General features: G+C 42.6%; 1 protein-coding gene across 17 annotated transcripts in view; it reads left to right on the top strand.

Moving 5' to 3' along the window:
• The window catches only part of OBSCN (obscurin, cytoskeletal calmodulin and titin-interacting RhoGEF), a 194,269-nt gene that overhangs the window by 117,561 nt on the left and 51,861 nt on the right, over positions 1 to 24,847 (top strand). For 15 of the 17 annotated variants that reach the window (XR_008238302.1, XM_052808313.1, XM_052808371.1 and 12 more), the window contains 23 exons: positions 173 to 445; positions 2,316 to 2,588; positions 4,249 to 4,536; positions 5,993 to 6,265; positions 7,442 to 8,797; positions 9,409 to 9,687; positions 10,051 to 10,129; positions 10,494 to 10,612; positions 11,432 to 11,629; positions 12,074 to 12,106; positions 12,213 to 12,311; positions 12,770 to 12,988; positions 13,767 to 13,833; positions 15,422 to 15,450; positions 15,757 to 15,885; positions 16,724 to 16,863; positions 17,553 to 17,753; positions 18,093 to 18,175; positions 18,597 to 18,770; positions 20,229 to 20,388; positions 21,612 to 21,728; positions 23,027 to 23,191; positions 24,553 to 24,711. Coding sequence is in view for 16 of the 17 variants with exons in the window: in XM_052808313.1 (XP_052664273.1) it covers positions 173 to 445; positions 2,316 to 2,588; positions 4,249 to 4,536; positions 5,993 to 6,265; positions 7,442 to 8,797; positions 9,409 to 9,687; positions 10,051 to 10,129; positions 10,494 to 10,612; positions 11,432 to 11,629; positions 12,074 to 12,106; positions 12,213 to 12,311; positions 12,770 to 12,988; positions 13,767 to 13,833; positions 15,422 to 15,450; positions 15,757 to 15,885; positions 16,724 to 16,863; positions 17,553 to 17,753; positions 18,093 to 18,175; positions 18,597 to 18,770; positions 20,229 to 20,388; positions 21,612 to 21,728; positions 23,027 to 23,191; positions 24,553 to 24,711 (4,913 nt within the window). In the remaining variant the exon portion in view is untranslated. The remainder of the gene's footprint in view (positions 1 to 172; positions 446 to 2,315; positions 2,589 to 4,248; positions 4,537 to 5,992; positions 6,266 to 7,441; positions 8,798 to 9,408; positions 9,688 to 10,050; positions 10,130 to 10,493; positions 10,613 to 11,431; positions 11,630 to 12,073; positions 12,107 to 12,212; positions 12,312 to 12,769; positions 12,989 to 13,766; positions 13,834 to 15,421; positions 15,451 to 15,756; positions 15,886 to 16,723; positions 16,864 to 17,552; positions 17,754 to 18,092; positions 18,176 to 18,596; positions 18,771 to 20,228; positions 20,389 to 21,611; positions 21,729 to 23,026; positions 23,192 to 24,552; positions 24,712 to 24,847) is intronic. The other 2 variants (XM_052808321.1, XM_052808380.1) reach the window with 2 other exon arrangements.

Raw genomic sequence — 24,847 nt, 5'->3', positions numbered from 1 at the left:
TGTGTTAGAGCGTGGTTGAAATCAACGACTAAACCTACAAGCACAGTTTATCCCATCCACATCCTTTCCATCACCTTTCCAGCAGTGGGAATCATCCAGTGCTCCGAGGCTTGTTAATATTCAGATATGCATGGCCAAACAATTAATACTGTTCATTGTCCCTCTTTGCTAGCCAAGAACAGCATTGTCCAGGGTTTGGAGAACGTGGAAGCCGTGGAAGGAGGGGAAGCCCTGTTTGAATGCTATCTTTCCAAGCCTGAGTGCTACAACTACAACTGGCTGATTGACGATGAGCCTGCCAAAACTACAGAAAACACTGAGATGGTTTACTTTGAAAATGGGCGCAGGCATCTTCTGCTGCTGAAGAACCTAACTCCCCAGGACAGCTGCAGGGTGACTTTTACGTGCAGCGATGCGATGACCTCAGCATTCCTGACGGTGAAAGGTAACTGAAGCACTCGTGCATGGGGACTCTTGGAAAGGGCATGGGTTGGAAAGGGCAAATGAACCAGGAAAATATGATGAGTAGGAGAAAGGAAAAGTTGCATTTGTTGCTTTTGTTTTACCTAAATCTTCTTCCCACACAATTGTTTTACAATTTCCTTTTTTTCTTGTTCTGTATGCCATGACATGGATATAAGCAGCATCAGTTGGCAACGAGTTAGCAGCAAATTACTGTCTTACAGTTGTCATTATTCTGATGAATTGGGTTGTGTTTACAGGTGCTTTGAGGCTCTAGAGAAGAGAATTGTATCAGCAGCAATATGTCATGCAGGACAGCATCAAATGCTTTGCACAAGTTCAGGTAGAGCAACTGACGTCATCTGCCTGGACTCGTACAAAGCATTTGACACAGTCTTTCGTGACATCCTTATCTCTAAATTGGAGAGACATGCATTTGATGGATGGGCCACTTGGTGTATAAGGAATTGGCTGGATGGTTGTACTCAAAGAGTTACAGGTAAAGGCTCGATGTCCGAGTGGAGAGCAGTGCCAGTGGCGTTCCTTAGGGGTCGGTATTGGGATCAGCGTTGTTTGGCATTTTTGTCGGTGACATGGACAGTGCGACTGAGTGCACCGTCAGCAAGTTTGCTGACGAAACCAAGCTGAGTGGTGCAGTTGACACACCTGAGGGATGGGATGCCATCCAGAGGGACCTGGACAGGCTGGAGAGGTGGGCCTGTGCAAAGTTCAACAAGGCCAAGTGCAAGGTGCTGCACATGGGTCAGGACACTCCCAAGCACAAATACAGGCTGGGCAATGAGTGGATTGAGAGCAGCCCTGCGGAGAAGGACTTGGGGGTGTTGGTTGATGAGAAACTCAACATGACCCAGCAATGTGCGCTTGCAGCCCAGAAAGCCAACCGTAACCTGGGCTGCATCAAAAGAAGCGTGACCAGCAGGTCGAGGGACGGGATTCTCCCCCTCTACTCTGCTCTCATGAGACCCCACCGGGAGTACTGCATTCAGCCGTGGAGCCCCCAGCATAAGAAGGACATGGACTGTGGAGCAAGTCCAGAGGACGATCAGAGGGCTGGAGCACCTCTCCTATGAAGACAGGCTGAGAGAGTTGGGGTTGTCCAGCCTGAGGAAGACAAGGCTCCGGGGAGACCTTAGAGCAGCCTTCCAGTACCTAAAGGGGGACTACAAGAAAGCCAGAGAGGGACTTTTTGCAAGAGCATGTAGTGATAGGACAAGGGGTAATGGTTTTAAATGGAAAGAGGGTAGATTTAGATTAGATGTAAGGAAGAAGTTCTTCCCTGTGAGGGTGGCGAGGCACTGGAACAGGTTGCCCAGAGAGGCTGTGGATGCCCCATCCCTGGCAGTGTTCAAGGCCAGGTTGGATGGGGCTTTGGGCAACCCAATCTAGTAGAAGGTGTCCCTGCCCATGGCAGGGGGGTTGGAACTAGATGATCTTCAAAGTCCCTTCCAACCCAAAACATTCTATGATTGTATGAACATTATCTCTGTATCCTTGTATTTTATGCTATTACTGGAGACCCCTGTGGGGATCAGAGCCCCTTACAGAGTACAAGAACAGCCATCCTTAGTCATAGCATGGTATCTCCATTGTGGTTTTCTGCTACTTGGGAAAGAAAGACATTGCTAGGTTGGGTTTTGCTCCTGAAAGTTTTGGAAAGTTTCAGTCCCCCATGATACCTTCTGTTCTAGTGACATACATAACCTTCTTTTTAATGACCTGCTTGGTATCCAAGGCCTGACTGTCCAGAGCTTCAACATAAATATTCACAAAATCTCTCTTGCCTGTATTTGTTTCTGTAGCTGAGGGGTTTGGTTACCTATTTTTACCTATAGGGTGGCGCCTACAGATCTTGCAGCCCCTCACAGATGTTGAAGTCTCTCCGGGGGAGAAAGCTACGTTTAGCTGCATTCTAAGTGAAGCTGTGCCAATTAATGAAGTTGCCTGGTATAGTAATGACATAGAGATCCAGTCGGATGAGGACTGGGAAGTACAAGCAGATGGAAACAAATACAAACTTATTCTGAAAAAAGCCCAACCGCATCATTCTGGAGAGGTGACCTTTGCTTCCAGGGAAGCAATTGCATCAGCCAAGTTATCTGTGATAGGTAAGTGTCTGTCATTCTAGCCCAGCGGCACTTGAAATCTCAGAATTTGGTATTGAGCTACAACATTGACTTTTCTAATCTTTGTGCTGCTTCTTTTCTCTCTGCCTTGCATGTCCCAAGCTAGTCTTCTTAGTCTGAGGAGATGCTACTGGACAACTTGTTCTTTGACCAGGAATAGCCCACGTCATCAGAAGAAAATTCTATCAGGCTATGGTAGAGATATTCACCAGCTTTCTTTAGCTGCAGTCTTTTGTAAAACGTAACACAGAGTTCAACGGAAATCAGTTTACTCAGAGTTCAACATCACCCTCAGCAAATGTGGATATGGGAGGCAGCTGAACTAGAGTGCATATGGAAAATTATGCAGGGCAGCAGAGAACCCTTTGAAATCTGCTGATCTACTCAAGTGCAGGGCAACCAGCTTTCCAGATTAATGCGTTGCATATTAAAATCTTCATGTGGATGAGATACATGAAACACACACCTTGTACTTCAGAGATACGAGAGTTAATAGCTCTTGGAGTACTTCACAAGTAGAAAAGATGATAGTTCCCTAATTCCCTTGTGGGGCAGGTTAGACCAATGATTCATCAATGTCCATTCCAGCACCCAAGGTCTGGCTCCTTCCCACCCTGGGATAGGTGGGTCACCCAGCAACGGTCACGGCAGCACAACCCCAGTGATGGTTATGAGATAATTGCAATGTGTTTTAGCTGTACACTGTAATTGAGATGTTCAAGAGCCATTGATTGACCATCCATTCTTTAAATTATTACAGGTAGTCTGTCTATCTAATGATTTCTGAGAGTTGAGAGATTTCTGATATATTCCAGTCATTTCCACAAAAAAAACTGGTTGTTGATGGATTTAAAACAACATCATCTTATTTTGGCATCTGCATTTTAGGAACTGCAAAATACTATCCTCACTGAATCCTCCCATTGACAGGTTTTCTGTATGAAATTTGGCTGAAAATAGAGAAAAGAAGCTTTTATGTTATGTTTGTGGTGTCCAGAATTAACGAACTGGCTGTTGACCTTATTTGCCTTTAATTTTTTGGATTGGTACATCATGTCAGGTCATTTACTTGGTAAATGCCTTGAACTTGAAGACTAAAAGAATCATCCCTGTATTCTAAGCCAAAGTGTAAATTAAGTGAGGAACATTTTCCAATGTACTGAGTAAGATCGTCAGCAGCCAATCTGGATTGAATTACTAGAGTTACACTGTAGTCCAATGATAACTTGATTTCCATTAAGGCCAGACCTGAAATAAATACGATCAAGGCCCAAATGTACTTGAGGTTTTCAGCTAAGTTCCTTGATAATATGGACAGCATAGGGTCATCTTTATTTTGAGCTGGGTGGGACAAAGCAGCATGAAAAAAAAATCACAACAATATGTGATATTAGGTATGTGAGATGACGGTTGGAAAATGAATGTTTGTCATTAGCAGTGTAGATCAAGGCAGACAAAGGAAAACTCAGTGGTGCCCATGGATGTCTCACAGTCATGGGCATGTACCCACACAACTTTACAGTAAGACAAATACTGAATCTGTTGCGCTTCCTTCTTATTGCTTGTAGAAGGCTCTTGGTTGTTTTAGTATAAAGGATTATTGCTCATGTCGTACATCACGGGACCTCTGTTGTGCCTTCAGCCCACCCCGATCCACCTGAAGAACCAGAAGTTTTAAGTAAGAACAGTCACTCTGTAACTCTGTCTTGGTACAAGCCGTTGAGCGACGGTGGTTGTGACATCCTAGGCTACAACGTGGAGAGGAAAATCCCAGGTATTGGCTGGCAGTCCTGCAGCAAGGCCATTATCCAAAACACGGAGTTTGTGGTGGACGATCTCACCCCGGGCGAACCCTTCAGATTCCGTGTCTCGGCTATAAACAAAGTTGGGGCGAGTGAGCCGGTGCACTTCCCTCAGATGGTGCGGCTAGGTGAGAATGGAGAGATGCTCCCATGGACGACCGCAAGCTGCTGTAGACCTTGTGTTTCGCATGGCATGCCTGCTTCACCCGTTCCAGGCATCTCCTGGAAGAGTTCACTCTGCAACGTCTTTCAGTGCTTTGCTGCCAACGCAATAGAGGAGAAAGAGCTTGGAAAAATTGTTCTGGGCTGCCACAAACAAAACCTCCTGCGTTGTTAGTACTCAACACTTTTTTCTCCAAACCGCACCAAGCTGTCTTGCAGCCTGCACTGCATCCATGTGTTGTCTGGTCACCATGAGTTTCTTTTCCGATGGAGTTAGGATGGAATGAGTCAAAAGGCGCATGTTGGAATGCATTTGGAGTAACCAAGACCCTGGTACCAATGCAGTGGGTGGGCAGTGTTGTCTTCTTCACCCATCTTCCTCTCTCATATAATTTGCATATCTTTTTCAATAACCCCCACAAAGAAATGCTGGAGGACACAGTACCTTTGCTGTCTGTTGGTGAAACTTTGGAAGCTACAGTGGGATGGAGAGCCACTCCCTCAATCTTTCTTTTCTTGCAACTCTTTCTGTGATATCTGAGTGCCCAACTAATTCCTCGAAGTGAGAATAACAATAATAATAAATCCTCTTTTTGCAACATAACAACTGCCAGTGTGTCAGCTGGATGCTGATAACTCTGCATATGTCAATTTTGTCTACAACAAACCCAAGGTGTTTTGGGCAGCGGTCCCCTCACCCTGATGAAATGTGCAGAGGGGCAGATCATGGTCAGGAGTGTGCTGCTTTTGGGAACTCAGTTGTGTGCTTTACAACCCAGTCAACCTCTCCACGTTTAACGTGTTTGTCTTGACTTCATTTTGAGTATCGCTGTCATACAAACAGCATGCCATTGTCAGGCCTCATTCCAAAGTAAAGAAGATACAGAGAATTTTTATTTTAAAAATTCTTTATGCTTTCTGAGAATTTTTAAACTCTTCCTAAACTAGCATAAATATATAATACATTTTTTACTTTCAAGACTGGGATGAATGCCACTTTTAATAATCTCTTTTCTTTTTTATTCTTTTTATTGTTTCTTTCTTGTCTTACTTCAGAACTTCTTCCTTCTAAACATTAAGATCTGCTAGAATCTGTAGGACTCTTTGAATGCTGCTGATGGGTATATGAAGATCTGCAAATAAACACAGGAATGTGAAAAATGCAACCACTTTTGCATGTATATATTTAAATGGAGCTGGTTTAACCTCTGGGAGAGCTTGTACAGTTATTTTGGTGTTATCTTTGGAAGTATAAAGTTTGGATGCTTCCCGTAACTTCTTTTTTTCTTTGGTTGTCTACAACAGCCAATGAATCTATAAATGAAGGATGGGATGCTTAGATAATTTACAGAGTGATCTGGAGTGCTTTAAAGCCAGATTACGATATGTTCTTTGTGTTAATTCACTTTTTTGTAATTACAGAGCCTCCAGTTACAGTCACCCATCCTTTGGTGGGAGGATCAGTCTCAGAAGGGGAGGTGGCTCGCTTGGAGTGCCAATTATCAAGTGAAACTGAAAAGAGAGTGACATGGTTCAAAGGAAAAGAACAAATACAAGCTGGAGGAAGATATGAGATCCTCTCTGATGGAACAAAGCAGATACTCATTATCCATGCATTTAAACCTGAAGATCAGGACACATACACCTGCATGGTTTCTCCAGAAGTCAAATCTGTTGCCAGCTTGTGTCTTGAAGGTACAGAGAGTGCATTCCTGTGATGTTAAATCAGTTCTGCTTATGGACATTCAGGGGCAGATCCACAGCGTGGATTGGAATTCATTTTCTTTTACAAGCTGTGTCTAAAATCCACAAAGAATTGTTATCTTCCTGTTTGGTATTGCCCAGTATGTTTCTGAATCCCTAACAGCTTTGAGCTGCTCAGATAAGATTTTTCCTGAGTCCGATACTTAAGGTGGGATACAGTTGCCTTACATGGGTTTCTGGTACCTTTTGAGATGTCTTAGTGTATCCTCCCTGGCCTTCAGCTACCATCTCAGAAAGCGAAGACTCTTTCATATGTTCTGCATAGTATCTGCCAGTCCCCTGTCCTAGACATCCCAAATGGCTTTGGGTCATAGTGTTTAGGAAGCTGAATTGTGCCCTATAGGTGGGATTCAGTGGCCCACACACAGGCATGTAGTGCCTTTGAGGCACTTCAGGATATCACCCCTGGCCTCCACCTCCTTCTCCAAAGGGACCCAGAGCACTCATAGGTCCTGTGTTGTATCTGAGAGCCACATGTAGATGTCCCAGACAGCCTGGAGCATCTCAAAAGGCACAGGGCGCTATGCAGAGGCAGATCAATGTGTCCCAGAGGGTGAGTCACAACCTTCAGACTTAGACAAATCTAAACAGGTAGGTACCTCCATGTGAGGTGCGAGTCTCAGCTCCTATTATAGCCAGTGGAGGTCTATTCAAGACAGTCAGTGAAGCCCTGTCTAGCTGTAAAATAGGATGAGCATGATGGATGAGCATAGGATGACCAGGTTCCACTGACAGTCTTAACTAGATATTCATCAACTGCAACGTTTAAGAAGGGCAGACATTTATTTATTGGGTTCAAGTGTGTGAAGGATAAAAAAATTGTTGTTTGGCCATGTTTTAAGTGCCTACATAGCATCACAGAATAGTTGAGGTTGGAAAGGACTTCTGAAGACAGTGTAGTCCACCCCTCGCATAAAGCAGAGTCCCCTAGAACAAGTTGCCCAGGACCATGTCCAGTTATATTAAATTCATAGTTTGTGCTCAACAGAATGCTTAGTTAAATGCCACTGATACTCTTCCGCCCAGACTTTAGAGTAATATTTCCATGTGCTTTCTCAAAGCTTACTCACAGACATTGTCTTTCAACATCAATTTAATTCTTCTCAGTTCCCACAGTGACAATGCTAAAAGAGATTGCCCAGGAAGCACCCTCTGCAAGCCAACCAGAAGAGCTTGTGGATGGCCATGTCCAGCCCAGCTTGCCCCCTGAGGCTGCTCAGGAAGGAGATCTTCACCTCCTTTGGGAAGCCCTGGCCAAGAAACGCCGGATGAGCCGGGAGCCCACCTTGGATTCCATCAGCGAGGTGCCTGAAGAGGATGAGAAGCTTCAGAAGTTGAGGAAGGAGGAAGCGGAGATGTCTCACTATTACTCAGAGGAGTACTCCACATGTGATGAGCTGGCTAGGACAGGAGAAGCAGATTTCTCTTTCACAAGCTCAGATGATGAATCTAGAGCTGGGACTCCTTCGCTAGTAAACTACCTCAAGAAAGCCGGGAAGGCAAGCGTCAGTGTGACTAGCAAGGTTCAATCCATTCCCACAGGCAAATTACGGAAACAGTGGGAGAAATCCAGTGTGGAGACTGTTGTGGCTGCCCCAGCTGCTAAACCAGCTGAACCAGAAGTACCAGATTTAGATGATCCTTCCATGAACAAGGCCGCTGTGAAGATCCAAGCTGCTTTCAAAGGCTACAAGGTCAGGAAAGAGATCAAGCAACAAGAGTGCCCAGTGTTTACTGAGGCCTTCAAAGATTTCTCTGGTGAGCCTGGAAGCACTCTCCACCTTGAGTGTGTGGCCCACAGCAAAACTGACATGAAAGTCCGTTGGCTGAAAGACGGGGAAGAGCTTTCAGACGGTCGCTACTATCACATAGACAATTACAGTGATGGGACCTGCTCTTTGATTATCACTGGCCTGGACAGGAAAGATGCAGGTAAATACACCTGTGAGGCATCCAATAAATTTGGCAAGGTTTCACACAGTGCTAAGGTGGTTATTGGTGCTCAGGAACCTCAAGTTCTTCAGGAGGAGAAGCAGGTTAAACAGAGCACTGACAGCGAGACAGAGAGCTCGTCCAGCAGTGAGCTGGATGATGCTTTCCGTAAAGCAGGAAGGAGACTTCATAGACTCTTCAAGGCCAAGATCTCAACAGAGATATCTGATGTGGAGGAAGAGCTTTTTGTCAGTGCAGATGAAGGGGAGATAGAGGTGGTCGACCATCAGACGTATCGTGAGGATGACCAGTACATCTACATCAAGTTTGAAATTTTGTCCGAGGCAAAAACTGCTGCCGCTCGATTCAGAGAGATGTTTGGTGCTCTGGGAATTCCCGTGGACATTGACATTTTGGAACAAGGCCCTAAAAAAATTGAATTGCGTATTGGGAAAGCAACACCACCCACCCATGGGAAGTTTGCACCACCAGTAGTGAGACCTCCACCACCTTTGCTGACTTCTGATACAGGTAGGTGAAGCAAACCTGTTTATTCTTTGGAAAAGGCAGCTGGAGCAGGTCATCATGTTACCTTTTCACTCATGAATAACTTCAAAAAAGCCTTTGTTTTTCATTTGGTGCAGATAATTTTCTGGAAAATTTGCACTTTTGGAAAAACCAATGAATTTTTTATTCTTTTTCATTTTGAGGGAGAGGAGGGAGCTTAGTGATGAAGGAGGGGTTGCAAAGTATTGACTTATCTACAAAGCTGCTTTTCACAATAGAAATGTCCCCTACTACAATAATATGGCCATAAATGCTATGATTATTATAATACTTAAATAAATGAATCTGTTTTCAGAACAGTCCTGAGGGAGACAAGACATTTCAGCAAGGAGAGGAACAGAGGCACTGTGTAGTTTGCAGCTCTGGTACTGCGATGTTTATGGCGTTATGGAATATCTTCATAGTGTTTGTCAGGGAGTTTCTTCTTGACTGTTGTCATAGAGAAAAGAGATCATTCTGCAATTAAAAAAAACCTAGAAACCAGAAGTCTTTAGGCATTGGGCAGCAGTGCTCTTAAAATACTTCTTTTAACACAACCTTTTTCCTTTCTTCTCTCCTAACTACCCGGACTTTAGCTCCCATGTTCATGACTGAGCTCCAAAACCAAGAGGTACAAGATGGATATCCAGTCAGCTTTGACTGCATTGTCGTTGGCAAACCGCTCCCCACGGTTCGCTGGTTCAAGGATGGGAAAGCTATTGAAGAAAACGATCATTACATGATCAATGAGGACCAGGAAGGGTGCCATCAGCTGATCATCACAGCTGTGGTCCCCACTGACATGGGTGTTTACCGTTGCCTCGCTGAAAACAACATGGGAGTTGCTTCAACCAAGGCTGAGCTTCGAGTGGATTGTAAGTCTCAAAGTCACTGTAGAAAAACCAAGGGAAGGGGTCCTGCTGAGAGATGGATACTTTTTTTTTTCAAGAAAAACACCATTTACATTTAAAAAAAAGTATACATTGCCCACAAAATGTTTCACTTGCAAACCTCTTGGGTTCAGTTGGGTTTTGCCAACTCCAAGGCAAGGCTCAGAGCAAAGCTTTTCAAATAAACAGAGGTGTTTTCCATAATCCAGGGACATGTGGGTTCCTGCTGCAGTAGCAGTGTGAAATCAACCTGCCACTCACTCAAATCAGCAGGGAAACTATAATTATAGTAAGAAAAATAGTTTCAAAGCTTGGATTATAGAAAAGACTTCCTCTTCCATTTAACAGTGACCAGCACTGACTATGAGACAGCAGCAGATGCAACAGAGACATCTTCTTACTACAGTGCCAAAGAATATATTTCAAGGTAAAATTTTGAACTGTAGCTCTTTCTAACTTCTGACTTAATAAGATCAACGTGTATATTATTGTCAAGCCTGGTTTTGCTATATCTAGCAGGGCCAATTTAATGTCATAAAGGAACAGCTAGACCAGCCAAGACGCAATAACTGCAATAGCTGGACATTTATCATGTGTAAACATGCTCTGGCTGCCTTCGGGCTAGCTTGGATATTTCTTCATGGTATCAGTCGATTACTTTTAATGTCATATGGTGCTGAATCTGTTGTCATGATGACAAAACCCACAGACTGAATTAACCTAAAATAGGCGATTATGATTCCTAACTCTTTTCTGGCTTGCTGACTTTCTTCTCTCTAATTGCTTCTTAGCCGAGAACAGGAGGAATCTACCACTGAGGAGGAGCAATTGCCCCAGATCTTCGATGAGCTTCATGACATTCATGTGGCACCTGGAACATCACTGGCTAAATTTCACCTGAAGGTGAAAGGTGAGGGGAGCCCACAGCACTGTCAGTCACTGTCACTTCGACCTGCTGTCAGGTTGAAGTGCTGGACAAGTTTTTCCGATGTGCTTTTCTGCAGCTGTGAGTCCAGTCCGTACACCTTGTACCATGTTTGCACAAACCAGCTAGAAGGATGTGTTCGTGCTGATGAACATTGATTTTGCAGCAGACTCAGGCAGATTAAGTGTCTCATTCTGTGTCCATGTCTCCAGGCATAATTACAGGCATACGCTTCTGAAAACAGAGTCCTGTAATTCTCTGAGCATTAGTTATGGAGGAGCAACAAGGAATGAAAAAAAGATAGTGAGGGTGTCCTTTTTTCTCTTTAATAAATGAAACAGTCCTGGATTTGCCTTACTCTCTGAGGGGGTTGCTGCTACAACCTAAAAACTCCCAAAATGTCCTCCCGGTGTTGACTGTCTGTGGTAGGGAGAGGTAGAGATTCCCCTATTTTCTCTGATTGCTGCCTATAAAAATGATGCGAACTGTTTCGGCTTCAACTTTTCTCTTTGTGTACGTTGCAAATCGGACCTGAGTGTTACCTTTCCAACCTGGAAGGCATTTGCACATGCAGCCAATATGGGGAGTGCCAGAAACTGAAGAGAGAGGAAAGAACTTGAGCAGATAAATAGAATTTCATGAATTTGCAGCCATTCCTAATGGGATAAATCCTTGAAACAGCAGCCCTGGGCAGACCTGAGGATTCCTTAGCTTCTGCTCAGAAGGATCTGCCTGTTTGGAGATGCTCCTAAATCGATGTTGCCAATGCATTCTGTTCTCCATGTCTGTAACTGCTCCTCGCAGGGTACCCGCACCCTCGTCTCTATTGGTTCAAAAACGGACAGCCGTTAAAAGCCTCGGATCGCATCCTGAAGACTGATAAACAGGAATTCCACTCACTGGAAATTCGTGACGTCACTAAGGCAGATGCTGGCCAGTACTCAATATTTGTCATCAATTCTGCTGGTTCTGCATTTTCGTCAGCCAGGCTGCTAGTCAAAGGTAGGTATTGGCCTATTTTTGGCACCTGCTTTTCTCTATTCCAGTGGCTCTTTCCATTTTATGTAGTTATTTTTCTTCAAAAGCCTACCAAGGTAAGTCAAGTAAGGCAGGGAAGTCTGTAGATAAAAGATGACACGCTTTAATCTTGGTTCACCTATAAATTTACAGTGTGTCCTGAAGATGAGATATGTCACTTCTCTAGGGTCTGACTGTTGTCTCATAAACATAGATTTTATACCTGCCCAACCTCATTAACTTTAATGGTTCACTTTCTTAAAACTGAGGGCCTCTATAAATTATACTAACATTTCTGTGTCACATATCCTGCAAGGAGTAATCCCCTGGAATCACTGTTTGGTTTTGGTTTTGATTTTGGTTTTTTTTTCTTCAACTCATGGACAGAAAGGTATTTGTCATTTTGTTTGTTCTTCTTGTGTTATACAGATCCTGATGAGAAAGAAGAGCCATCAGAAACAGGTGAGAGAAGCCATAGCAGGTGGTGACAGAAACCCCTAGGAATTTTTCAGTAGTCTAAACTCACACAGAAGGTGTCACCACGTTTCACCAATAATGTCATTTTCAGATTCCCATGAGCAGCTGATACCACCAAGATTCCTAGAAAGATTTACTAATAAAAAGGTGAAAAAAGGTGCAAGCATCACATTATCTGTAAAAGTTGAAGGTAAGTGGATAGATACCTTGCCTCTCTGCATAACACTTAAATTGCACAACTTCATGACACATTCTAGACTTTCTCTGGCCCAAGTCATTGCAACCTCATCTCCTGTATCTGAAGTCTGGGACTCTACTCCCAACTTTGTAAGAGACTTTACGTGCTTTACAGAAAAGCGTCTTATTCATCTTCTTCTCCACTTTCCTGTATGTAAAAATAGGGATAGTAACACTTATTAGTCTCATGAAAATGTGTTGATTAACAGTTTTGGTTTTACAAAAAGGTTTAATGTCCTTATGAGTGTGCTGTAGAAAGGTTTATGTTTCTTTATTATATATTATGCCTGTTATTGTTGGGAAAGCATCAGGAAACAGATCAAAATAGCATTTATTCACAACATGGCTCATAACGGTAAGGACGGAACACCATTAGGAAAATTAAAGCTCCTTGCATTGGTTTTCCTTTAGGACATCCACCCCCAACTATTACTTGGCTGAAAGAAGAGTCTCAGGAAGATATCCTGTGGATCAAACCAGACACTCCTGGATATAAACTTGCCAGTTCAAATATGCATCACAGTCTAATCCTGTTGGATGTTAAAAAGAAGTACAGTGGAGCTTATACGTGCATTGCTACCAACAAGGCTGGCCAGTCCATCTGCACCGCCACCCTGGAAGTCGCAGATGGTAAATCTTTGTTACAATACAAACACATTCTCTATGTTACCTTTTATACAGTGCCTAAGAGAAAAGCAACTGAAAAAAAATGCATTTTCCCAAGATTAGCCATGACTTTGCTTGTCTTGCAAATGATCACACTCGTTACTTCTATAGTAATTTAGATTTCTGACCCTATTTTGGATTAACAGCAGCACCTTTTCTGTATCAACAGAAGACAAGTCTAAGAAACAACCAAATTAAGCACAAAGGGAAAAGAAAGGAAGAAAGGCAATGTAAAGTAACTAGAAAAAGTCACCATTTGAAAAATTATTTTGAGTTCTTCACTCTGCTAAGGTATTTGGCACTGTAGAATTGCCTTAAGGCAGCTAGAGTAATTTGCTTCCCCTTTTGCAGAGCTTTCCAGGGCCTCTTCTGGCACAATTCCTTCAGTAAGACAGGGGACAAGCAAATATAAGCTGGGAGTAGGGGCCGCACTGTGAAGGACTCCATTTTTCTGTTATCCTTCCTTTCATCCCACAGTTTTATTGTACCAAGAGCTAGAGGAGCATAGCTTGAGCAGTGTGGAGAAATCGGGCAATCATACATCTACATGAACAGGGAGAGGAGCAAACTATTTGCATCATATGAGTTGAGAGTAGGTTTCCCAGGTTAGGAGCTGCTAACAGGGCAGATTCAGTATTCCAGTGTTCCCAGTAATCCATGTCTAGAAAATGTGCTTACATTAAATACATAAAAAGAACATTCTCTGCCTTCTGTCCTCTGATGATAAACCCTAATCTTGCAGTGAAAGAGGCTGAAGTTCTGACCCAGGAGCGCGTGATGGTGTCAGAAGCCATCATGACCACACTGGGGTAAGTGGTTGGCCCCCCAGGCCGAAGTGGAGCAATGCAGGTACCACCCTGTAGAAGTTCCCAAGAGTCACTTTTAGGCAGTGTTCATATCTTATATTCATGTTTCAACACCAGAGTTAAAATAGTTTGAGGTCCTAGGATGGAAAGTGCTATAAATACTCTAGTATCAATGTCAGCCATTTATGCTTGATTATCAAGGAGGATAGGAACAAAGAAAAAATAAATAAATAAAATTGGGTAGGTCATATAAAACTCTTGCTACTTTTTCATCTCCTAAGCAGAATGCCAAAAGTATTCACAGGGTCAAGGTGTCACTGTTACTTGCCAACTTTGAAATACACTGATGCTTCACAGAAAAAGAAGTAAATGAAAAGGATCTGTTCACAAACTTCTTGTTTACAAATGCACCTGAAGAATAACCTCCTCAATTTGCCGTTCTTGACTTGGATACTAGGCAGACACAGCCTGAAAAGTGGTATCCACCTGAACACACATTAGCTTCTAGAATATGTCTAGCCTAAAAGGCTTGACCAGTCTTCCTCTGAAGTGCAAAGAAAGTGAAGCAAGCTGCAGTGTGAATTCAGCTATTCCACTGCAACCTGTCCCTAGGGTGTGCCTAGGCTCTGTTAGGCATACTTAGGGATATATGGTTTATCATATATCAAGTGGAGTGAGGTTCCTCCTGCTTCCTATGTACTAACAGAGAATTGGGGCAGATCAGCTTGTGCAATGACAATTTATGTCCTGCCTCCAAAACCACAGGAACAGCAGAGATGTTGACTTCAGGATATTAGGTAGTCTTGGGAAACACGACAAACACTCTTCATCAGATGCAAGCAAGAGCTGGTAGTTCTTCACGTCTGTGAAGCCATTTTCAGTCAGTGCTGGCAATATAGTCTCCTGCCCCTTTCCTGCTGGCGCGAATGAATTTGGTGCTGGTAAAAGCTGTCAGTGTAGCAAGGGTCTCTTTGGACCTCAAAACCACTGCAGTACCAGTAGTCAGCTTGCTTCCCCAGCACACGGGCATTCCTGATGTGATGGGAGCAGATCACTTGACAGGACCACAGCACCTGCAAATTCTCCAGTCCTTGGTTTCCTGATGAAACCGCTGGAAATTTTTGAGCATTAGTTCACTAAAAATTGACTCAGACTACAGATTCCACTTGACATAATGTCTCCAACTCGAATAGTTTTATTTCAGTGTCAGCTGGGAATAAAGTCCCAGTAGCACCAGGGAGATGGAGGCTACCCTGTTCTGCAACCCACTCCCTGAGCAGCCAGCTCTTCTCAAGCAACAGTTTGAAATAAAAGTCAGGAAGAGTGAGAATTCTCAGATGGGATTTGGCTCAAAGGCTAAGACACCCAAGTGATTCTGTGCCCATATGAGCCAGGTGCCCTAATTCTCATTTCTTACAGTGGCCCTGGTGAGTATCGGCTACCAGCACCTGCAGTCCAAACCAGAGACCTAACTTAGGTATTTCCAGCCTTCACGTACAAGGTGGGAGAAGAAAGGGGGTTTTCTCATTTAGCTCTCCTTACTACACATTTTATTTTAACTTTTAACTCCGCTTTACTCTTTCTTTTTCAGAGCTATTCATCCCTCTGAAACAGGAGAAGGTAAGAGAAGCTATTTTCTTTCTTCTACTCCTGCCCTTCACATCTACAGCTGAGATTGTCTATGTATTCCATGATTACCACCTACTTTTGTCCTGTTTTCTTGAAACTATATCTGAAATGTTGGAACTTTTCAGGACTGGTCTCTGTTCAAGGGTGAATTATTTGGATGAAATATGAGCAAGCACAGTTTTAAAAACAGGGGAAGTGAAGAAAATTAGACCTTCCTTCCTCAGAAGCTTTTGTTACTCAAAAAAGATGACTTTCCAATGACATTGCCTGCTTAATAGAAAATTCTCTCTTTTCCAGGAGACCTTGAAACCGGTAGAGAAGGTGTACCCAAAAGCCCTATTTCACTAGCTGATGTTGGCTCAGAAGAGTTTTTCCAGAAACTCACCTCACATATCTCAGAAATGGTATCTGCAAAAATAAGTCAGGGTAAGGAACCTGGCAAACACAATTTAATTAGTGTAGAAAAATACGCAATCTTTTTTTTCAGGTATCATTTGGACTTTAAACATCAGTGAGATTTATGAAGCAGGTTTTGAGACAGTCATCCTACATAAACATATGAACATTTGTAAAATGATGAGGACTAAGAATTTTTAGTAAGAGTCCATCCACTGCATGTCTCAGTCTACAGTTTTGAACTAGGAAAAGCGCTATTACAGGAAACTAAGATGGCTCATGTCCATTTTATGCATACAGTTTTTGTTTAAATAAGCAGGAGTAACTGTAAGCTTTAGAGTGGAGGGCAAGTTGTAAAAATGGAAGTGTATTTTGAACAGTTTAGGTATTTGCAGTTCCTCAGATATTCATCACTCCTCAGTCTGAAAGCAATCCTGGTTTGAAGACTTCCCACATCTTCAAGTTTTAGCTCACACTGGGATTTTAAAACCAAGTTGAGGCTGAAAAGTGTGCACAGCTGTGCAGTAATCCAATGATTTGCTGAATTCAATGAAAAATCCTGGCTTGTGTATCATATACTGGTTATCTTGTAGCAAAACTTTATCTTCAAGCAAAAATAGAGGTATTACCTCTCCTACAGATATTCTTGCAGTGCAGTGGCAATACATGCAGTAGGCATGCAACCTCATGCATTAAAACGTCCCAATTATTTATGTAATCCTAAATACCAATAGGAGATCACACTAAATACTACAAATGCTCTTCCTAGGGAATATTTGTTTTTATGAAATTGAAAATTATTATAGATTTGGTTCATGTTCAAATTGGAGATCTTTATTTCACATTTTGCTGTTGCTCTGCTTTTTAGCTACACTTCGAGTGCCAGGTGCAGAAAGTGATGATGAATCAAAAACTCCCTCTGCATCTCCTCGCCACGGACGATCCAGACCTTCATCCATTGCTCAGGAGTCCTCCTCTGAATCTGAAGATGGGGATTCCAGAGGAGAGGTATGATATCTTTATGGACAAGTTTGACACAAGGAGAAAACTTTACTCAGAATGACCAATCTCCTATGTTTTAAGGATCTCCATCCCCTTTAGGGATGTACTTCACTTTAGTAGGTATATTTAGTAGCTAAATATTGGGTCTGTGATACAGAGCACACAGAATCAAATTCTGATGTTCACTGTTCAAGTCAACGTGGTCAAAGCATACCCATTATGTGGTACCTTTTTCTCCCGTGGCTGAGCTTCAGAGCTCGATCTTCTGTGGCCTTGGATAGAGTTGGTCAGCAGAATTTTGTTAAGAAGTTCTTCATGAGAAAAATGCGAATTTTGTGAAAATTAGATCTTTTTTGGGTGTTCATTTCAAACACTTCCTAAAAAAAAAAAAAAAAAAGATAATTAAAACTTTGGAAATGTTAACCTACTTTGGCATTTTCAGGACCACTGTTTGTTTTGCCTTGGGAGAATAATCCACTGCTTCATGGTGTAAATCCAAAACACCTCAGATAGTTTTGAAAATATGGCCTGAGCCTCCTAGAGACTTAGTCTTCTTACAAAATGCAAACAGTGATTCTGTTTGCTGCACAAGGGCTGGAGAATAAAACATTAGACACAGATAAGCATTTACACTCTGCTGGTGTTACTGTATTCTATATTCAGAGCACACAATAACTGTTGTTTCATGCTTGCAGATCTTTGACGTCTACATGGTCACAGCTGACTACGTGCCTGCTGCTCCTGACAGGGAGACCATCACTTTGAAGGAAGGCCAATATGTGGAAGTCCTTGATTCAGCTCATCCTCTGAAGTGGCTGGTCAGGACTAAACCCACAAAATCTAGCCCCTCTCGACAGGGTTGGGTGTCTCCAGCTTATCTGGACAAAAAATTAAAGGTGACAGATCACGCTGTGTTTACTTCTCATGTAAAATTACTTGCTCCTGTTGCAGTTCAGTGCCATCACTTTTGCAAGGAGTGACGGATGAAGAGGTTGTTGAAGGGGCCTGTAACATGATTGGGATTTTTCATGTTCTGATTAGACAACATTTCTGTATGTGTGTGGGGGTGTCTGGGTTTGAAAGACCTAATCATCCTCCAGCAAAAAATACATTTCACACCGGTTTAGGAACTGTTGAAAGGGACTGTGAACACACAAGGAATATTCCTCAGTGTGCATTGATAAAAGCACTGTTAACTTAAAAGAATAATGTTTCTTTTTTTTCTTGTATTATAGTTGTCACCTGAGTGGGGAACAACAGAAGCTCCTGAGTTCCCTGGAGAGTTTGTTTCTGAAGACGAATATAAAAGGAAGCTAAGGTGAGCTTATGTCATTTGGTATTTGCACCTTTGAGTTTTTCTGCCTTCTGAAGTAACATGAATGTTGGCATCTAAGTCCCTTCCGTCAGAGTCACTGTTTTTGTTCTGCTGAGTCCTGCCACCTTCCCTTTCCCAGAATCAAGCAAACCCTTGATTCTCTCAGACCTGTAATTTTTTATCTTTGATTGATTTTTACCATTGATTTCAGCCTAGGAAAATTCCAGGCAATCTAAATCATATCGGGTGACTTGAAAGAAGGGGTTTACATGATGTAATTCTGGAAGCTCTCTGATTTCACAAAAATCCTAAACTTCAATATGTCTATACTTCGGGGTGCCCTGTATCTGAGGAAGTCTTTCAGCGTATCAAGGATAATTGTGATGTTCTGTGCTTTCTTTTTGCCTATTTGTCTTCCCTTCAGTGTTCTTATTCAAGAGCTGTTGATCTCAGAAGAAGATTACATTCAAGATCTACAGTTCCTCCAGACTCATCATCTTAAGTTCACTGAGACCTGTCCCAATGTCCCGGGAGCTGTCGCCAGTCAGAAATCCACCATCTTCAGAAATATTGATGACATTGCTCGTTTCCATTCCAGGTGGGCATTCCCACGTGCCTTCATCTGAGACCAAAGAGTGGCTCACATACCTGGTGTCAGAGCCACGGTAACTATTATTACTGTGAAGGATGTGGAGCACTGGCAGTGCTGAGATGCAAGGGAATTGATGGTCCTTTTTGGATGATAGATGATGGCATAGCTTAAGTCAGAGCACAGGGCTGGGACTCCCGTAATACCTTTCAGAGTTTCAAGGCTTCATATGTCCAGCTTATTTCTGACACTTTTAAGCAAAATTAGCAGAGAAACAGTGAATTACTATAAAAAGGCAGCATGGTCTTACAGGCACTTCAGTGGTGTCTTCACAGAGACATACATTCATCTAAAACTGATGCCAGTGCCCATGAATTCAAAACACACCCAGCTGTAGCAGGCTGCCCAGGTACAACGCCGTGGCACAATGCCTCTGCCTAGTCCAAGAAAGGATTTACTGCAGATCTGCTGTTCACAGAGCGACTTCCCAAGGTCCAGGCTAAAATACTTTTACTTGCCAGGGAGAGGAGGTGTAGTACAATATCTTATGTGCCTTAGGCTTTCCATTGCTAAGGGGCTTCCTTTTACACCTTGGTACCCTTGCTCTCTTGGGAAGTGATCATTCTCATGGGAAGTCCCTGCCGACAGCATGAGGATCGCCCTTTCTTCCCTGTTTTCCTACTTTGTGGTCCTAACTTTCGGTTTACCTTGGGGGTCATCAATAATATGCATGCACAAAGGTCAACAGCCAGTGAATGTGTAGTATCTTCCCCGATCAACGTGTGCTCCGATCAGTGCTAGCAGCATTGTAACCAGGAGCAACCAATAAGGAGTTCGAGCAGGTTGCAATGAAAAATATATCGTTACTCTGGGGAAATCATTATGGGAGGCACCACTTCTGCAATGGGGAGGACGTTTATGTGGGATATCTGGCACTTTTCCTGGCTGGGCCATGAGAAGAGATTTCCCTTCTCTTTCCTCCCTCTCTTTCTTCTCCCTTTCCTTTTGTTTTTCCCCAAAAGTAACTTCAACTGCTAGACCTGATATATGTCATCAGCTACCAACTGCTAAAAACCTTTGTGCATGTGAACCTGTCTCAACATCCTTTGTGAAACAGAGTGAGGATCTCTATCTTCACTCACGTGGATGGTTCATTGATCCTTAAACTGAGGCAAAGAATCTGGGGAGGGGTTAACTTCCCAACTTGAGCTAAGCCCTTGAAAATAATCTCTACCTTCCTTGCAGGGCATTTCACATGTTCCAGCTAAGAGGGACAGCATCATGCTGGATGACAACGCATTGAGAAGTTTAATTCTAACATGGCAACATCCCTCATTTCCTCCTGTCATTTCCTTTAACGTGTGTTAACCTGAAATTGCCTGATTTAAAGGTCTGGCTGCTGGGGCTGTGTTCTAGCCTCATTCCATCACCTTCTCCTCAGATGTCCTTTTTTCTTTGTCTCCACAGTGTCTTCCTCCAAGGCTTGCAGAAATGTGACACTGATGATGATGTGGCCATGTGGTTTATCAAGCACGAAGCAGAGTTTAATAAGTACATCCAGTACCTCGTGGGGAGGGTACAGGCTGAGTCGATTGTTGTCAGCAAAGCCGTCCAGGATTTCTACAAGGTAAAACATAGCCAAAGTACCTGCTGAACATGCATCCTATAATCCACTGCATCAAGAAATGTAGTTATTAATCACAGATATGATCCTGAAAAGGGTTATTAAATATTTTTGTGGGAAATCATTGCTAAATATAATAATTTTGTATTCACTGTCTAGCTCTTCCTGGGCAGCACAATCAATATGAGAACATATTTACATATACTTATGCATTTATGAATATTATAAAGACTATACAGATACGAATGTGGCTGTAATTATGTAACTGTAATTAAGGGATGTTTTAAGTGCCACCACATTGTAAGACCAAGCAAACTCACATAAAACGTAAGTATAGATAGGAAAATCCTGTTTCTCTGCTCCAGCTGCTCAGGATTGAAGTTCACTAGTGAAAACACACACACAACACTCCAGATCCACGAGCACATGCATGTTCGTGGATCCCTTGAGTAGCAGCATGGTCCCTCTGTCCATCCGATACCCACGCCTAGGTCCTGAGCGCTTTTACCCTCTCCGTGAGCCTCCTACTCACCAGCTAGTCCGGCTTGATGCTCGCTAGAAAACAAACGCACGTGTTCACGTTCACAGATCCCTCAAATTATCAGCACAAGCTCTCGGCCTCCCTAACGTCCATGCCCGGATCCTGGGTCTCCTACTTGCAGCTAGTCCAGCTTAAAGTTTGCCGGTGAAGTGCACAGAGTTGCACCCACGTGCACGAGGTCAGCAGAATGGATAAATGTCCAGCACAGTGGCTGATGTCCTAGCACATGGACCCCATAACCTGTGCTTCCCACTCCAGGTGCCGGTGCCAAGACCCTCGCTTGGGCTCCAAACACACGGACCACTCTCGACCAAGGTCTGGCACCAGTTGCTGGCACCGAGTTCACCCAGTCCTGCCCTCCCACCCCCCAAAGATGCCGATCTTTCCTTTTGCACCATCTGGTTCCGCAAGATTTGCATCACATTTCCCCAGCATCAGTCCTGCACTGGAAAAGCAGACATATTCAGTGTTTCAGACATCTTGTAGTCTAAAATAATAACTAGCTGGTAAAGGATGGGGGAGGGTTACAGCTCTCCAAAATATGGGGTAGTAAGGTCTGGTAGAGCTTTCCAACTTTGGCTGAGTTAGGTCTATGAACCAGCATCAAATGAGCATTTTCAAAGGAGTAATCTTTTCTATTGTTCTTTGTAACAACCTTTCCTGGTTCTTCTATGTATTTTTTCAGAGATACACAGATGAAATTTTAACTAACGAAGATCCTTCACAGCCACTTATCCCACCACTGCAGCACTACCTGGAAAAACCCATAAACAGGATCCAGCAGTATCAGACTATAATCAAGGTGAAGAGCTTTTGTTATACACTTACATCTGATAAGCTTATGTTCTGCACTGTGCAGCTTGTGTAGAAAAAGACTTTATTTTTACTTCATATTATTTGGCTTTCTTCTGATGCAACTACAGTTGAAAGCTGCTTGAGTAAGAAAGACAGTAATCGTTGCCAGTGATGGTGCTCTCTAAATAGTTTTGTAAATGTAAATCCAGGTAGAGGTTCACAGTCTCCAACCACATAAAGTTCAGCAAGCTTTATCTGAATGATCTTTAAATATATGCATATATGTATATATAAAAATATATGCTTATGTGTATATATAAAAATATATACTTATATACATATATATATATATGAATACATGTATGTATATATCCAAGACAAGTATGAATTTGCTTCACACTCTGCAACAGGTATGTTATAAAAAAAAGCAATTTCCAATGTGTAAGATACTAACTTACCAGTTTCTCTCCTTGTGTTTTATACTGACATTATAGCAAGATGAAATTTTTGTTTTCTTAAATGCTTTGCCCCATTCTACCATCCTGAAATGTTTCATCTTTCAAGCTTTCATCTGTCCTACTATCTCAGGTTCTAGCCAAGACCACAAATGAAAGTTTCAAAGTAGCATTTTTTTAAGAGTATTTTTCATGGGAAATAGCACTAGGATAGTCAGAAAGACGACTGCAAAAATATTTCTGTATGCTAGCATTACAGAAGTGAGCAGTTTGAATAGTTTCAAGAAGGTTCAAATTAAGTTTCTAATTTTGAACCCCTGCCTGCACACAACCACCAACACTTTAAAGGGTCTCTTGGAAGAGAGAGTGAGCATGCCTTCATTACTAAAAGAGAGGAACAGGAACAAATGTGGAAGAAAAGGATAACTGCCATTTCATATTTTTTCCATCCTCTCTTGTTTTTAATCTAATAATGACCCTTGGTTTAGCACTGCCACATGAATTGCTTGCCTCATGGTATCATCAGGGTAAGCACAAGAGAAATGCAATGGATACATTTAGGATTGCTTTGGGGTTTTTAGTTTTCAGCCACTGAAGCAGATCTGGTATTTGCTTCAACTTTGTCTTTGTCTAATATCAACTGATGTAAGGAAAAGCCAGACTAGCTAGTCTGCAGAACGGGTAGGAAAGAAGAGACTTCGGTAGCTAAACAGCACATGGTGAAAGAATGGGATAAAAGTTGCTCAGATGAAAGAGCTGGAACAGATATTGAGAAACTCTTTGGCTATCAAGGAAATGTTTTGGGGTTTTTTTCTGACCGCCCAGTAACATTTTTTTCATTCATATACAGGAATTAATCCGAAACAAAGCAAGAAATAGCCAAAACTGCACTTTGCTGGAGCAGGCTTACGCCGTTGTGTCTGCACTCACCCGAAGAGCAGAAAACAACCTCCACGTCTCACTCATTGAGAATTACCCAGGGACCTTGGAAAGCCTTGGTGAACCCATCCGACAGGTAACTGGAATTTCTCAGTCAGTATTAGTGCTATGCATGCTTTCTTAGTTTCTAAGTAGCCTTAGGTCCTACAAGACACTTCTTTAGAAATCATATCTGGAAGAGAGTATTTGCTTATTGCCTTTCTTATTGTTCAGAGAGATGGGTCTCCTGGCTTCATTAAAGTTGGAAGCACCAGAGCATAGATGCTTATGGAGCGATTCACACATAATGTAGTTATTGGCCTTTCCAACCTGCTCATCAAACAGGAACAGACTTGTTCTGGGCCCCCAGATGATTTTTAAAGCATTTTCTTTTTTTCTCCTCCTCTCTTATTATTGGCAAGCCACATGGGCCAACTCCTGGAATTACTGGCATCAGTGGGTTTTCATGTTGATTCCTCAAGTGTTAGAAGCTCACTGGGCCTTTTCAATCTACATGCTTTCATTTGACACAGTTCTTTCAAAGAGCTTAGTTTGCTGGGATGTCAGTCCAAGGTAGTATAGCATACGTTGCATATGCTCCATGTGAAAACTTCAGATCAAATTATGGATGTTCTCCCACGGCTGTTCATATATCTTCAAAAGACCTGTGTGCTTCTCCAGGTCTTTTTCATGAAACAGATGTGTGTTTTAGGAGTGCAGAGAAAAGATGAGCCAGCTATTGGGACATTAGTCTGGGACTTTCAGCACCCTTACTCAAATTCCTGTTTCTTTGTAGACTTATTGTGTCATTCTGGGCAAGTCACTTACTCTGCCTGTTTGTATCCTATGTCTTCCATGGGAATCACAGTATATTGTTGAATGGAGTTGTAAGACTAAATTACAGTGATAGTGAGACCCTCTGGTGGGGATTCATCTATCCACATTTAGACATCTGGAAAAAAAAAAAAAAAAGAGTCCAGTGAATCATACCCCAAGAGCACTTATTTCTCCCTAATGATGCCAAGGGGGAACCCATGTCACTAACTGACCTGTGTGTGTCTGAAGGTACGTGAAATGAATGTCCTGCTCTGGTGAAGGAGACCAAGTGAGTGGATAAAGTGTCTGTATAACACACAGGATATAATTTTCCATTATCACTAGTACTAGTGGACTGTGCCTACCTGACACGAGCTCTGTATTTTTCTGGCAACAAAGAATACCATTTAAAGGTCAAAGTAATGACAACCACTGTGTGCATCCCCGTTGGTGCTGTCAGTCTGATGTATCACCTTTAGCATTAGAAACAGTCTGCTGTGCTGTAACAAACTAGAGACACATAAGGTGACAACGTAATAGTAAACGTTTGTTATCTGTTCACTGAAAAATGATGGTGGGACATCATCGTGGTAATTATTCCAGAGTTATCACTATGTGCTATTCCTTCTTTTTTCCTATCAGGGCCACTTCATTGTGTGGGAAGGAGCTCCAGGAGCTAGAGTGGCATGGAAAGGACACAAAAGACACGTCTTCCTCTTCAAAAATTATATTGTGATCTGCAAACCAAAGCGAGACACAAAGACAGACACCTACAGTTACATCTTTAAGAACATCATGAAGGTCTGACCATCATAACCTCACCTAGAGCATTTCTCTGTCATTGAGAACTTCATGTTTATATCCAGCTTCTGGTCATCTAAATGGGACATTTCACTAATCCTTTTGAGATATTGCTTTGTTTCCAAAAGTTTCTGAA

The sequence above is a fragment of the Harpia harpyja genome, chromosome 1 (assembly GCF_026419915.1).
Source record: "Harpia harpyja isolate bHarHar1 chromosome 1, bHarHar1 primary haplotype, whole genome shotgun sequence".
Lineage (NCBI taxonomy): Eukaryota > Metazoa > Chordata > Aves > Accipitriformes > Accipitridae > Harpia > Harpia harpyja.
Note: the sequence above shows the minus strand (reverse complement) of the source record. Positions and strands in the feature narration are given on the sequence as shown.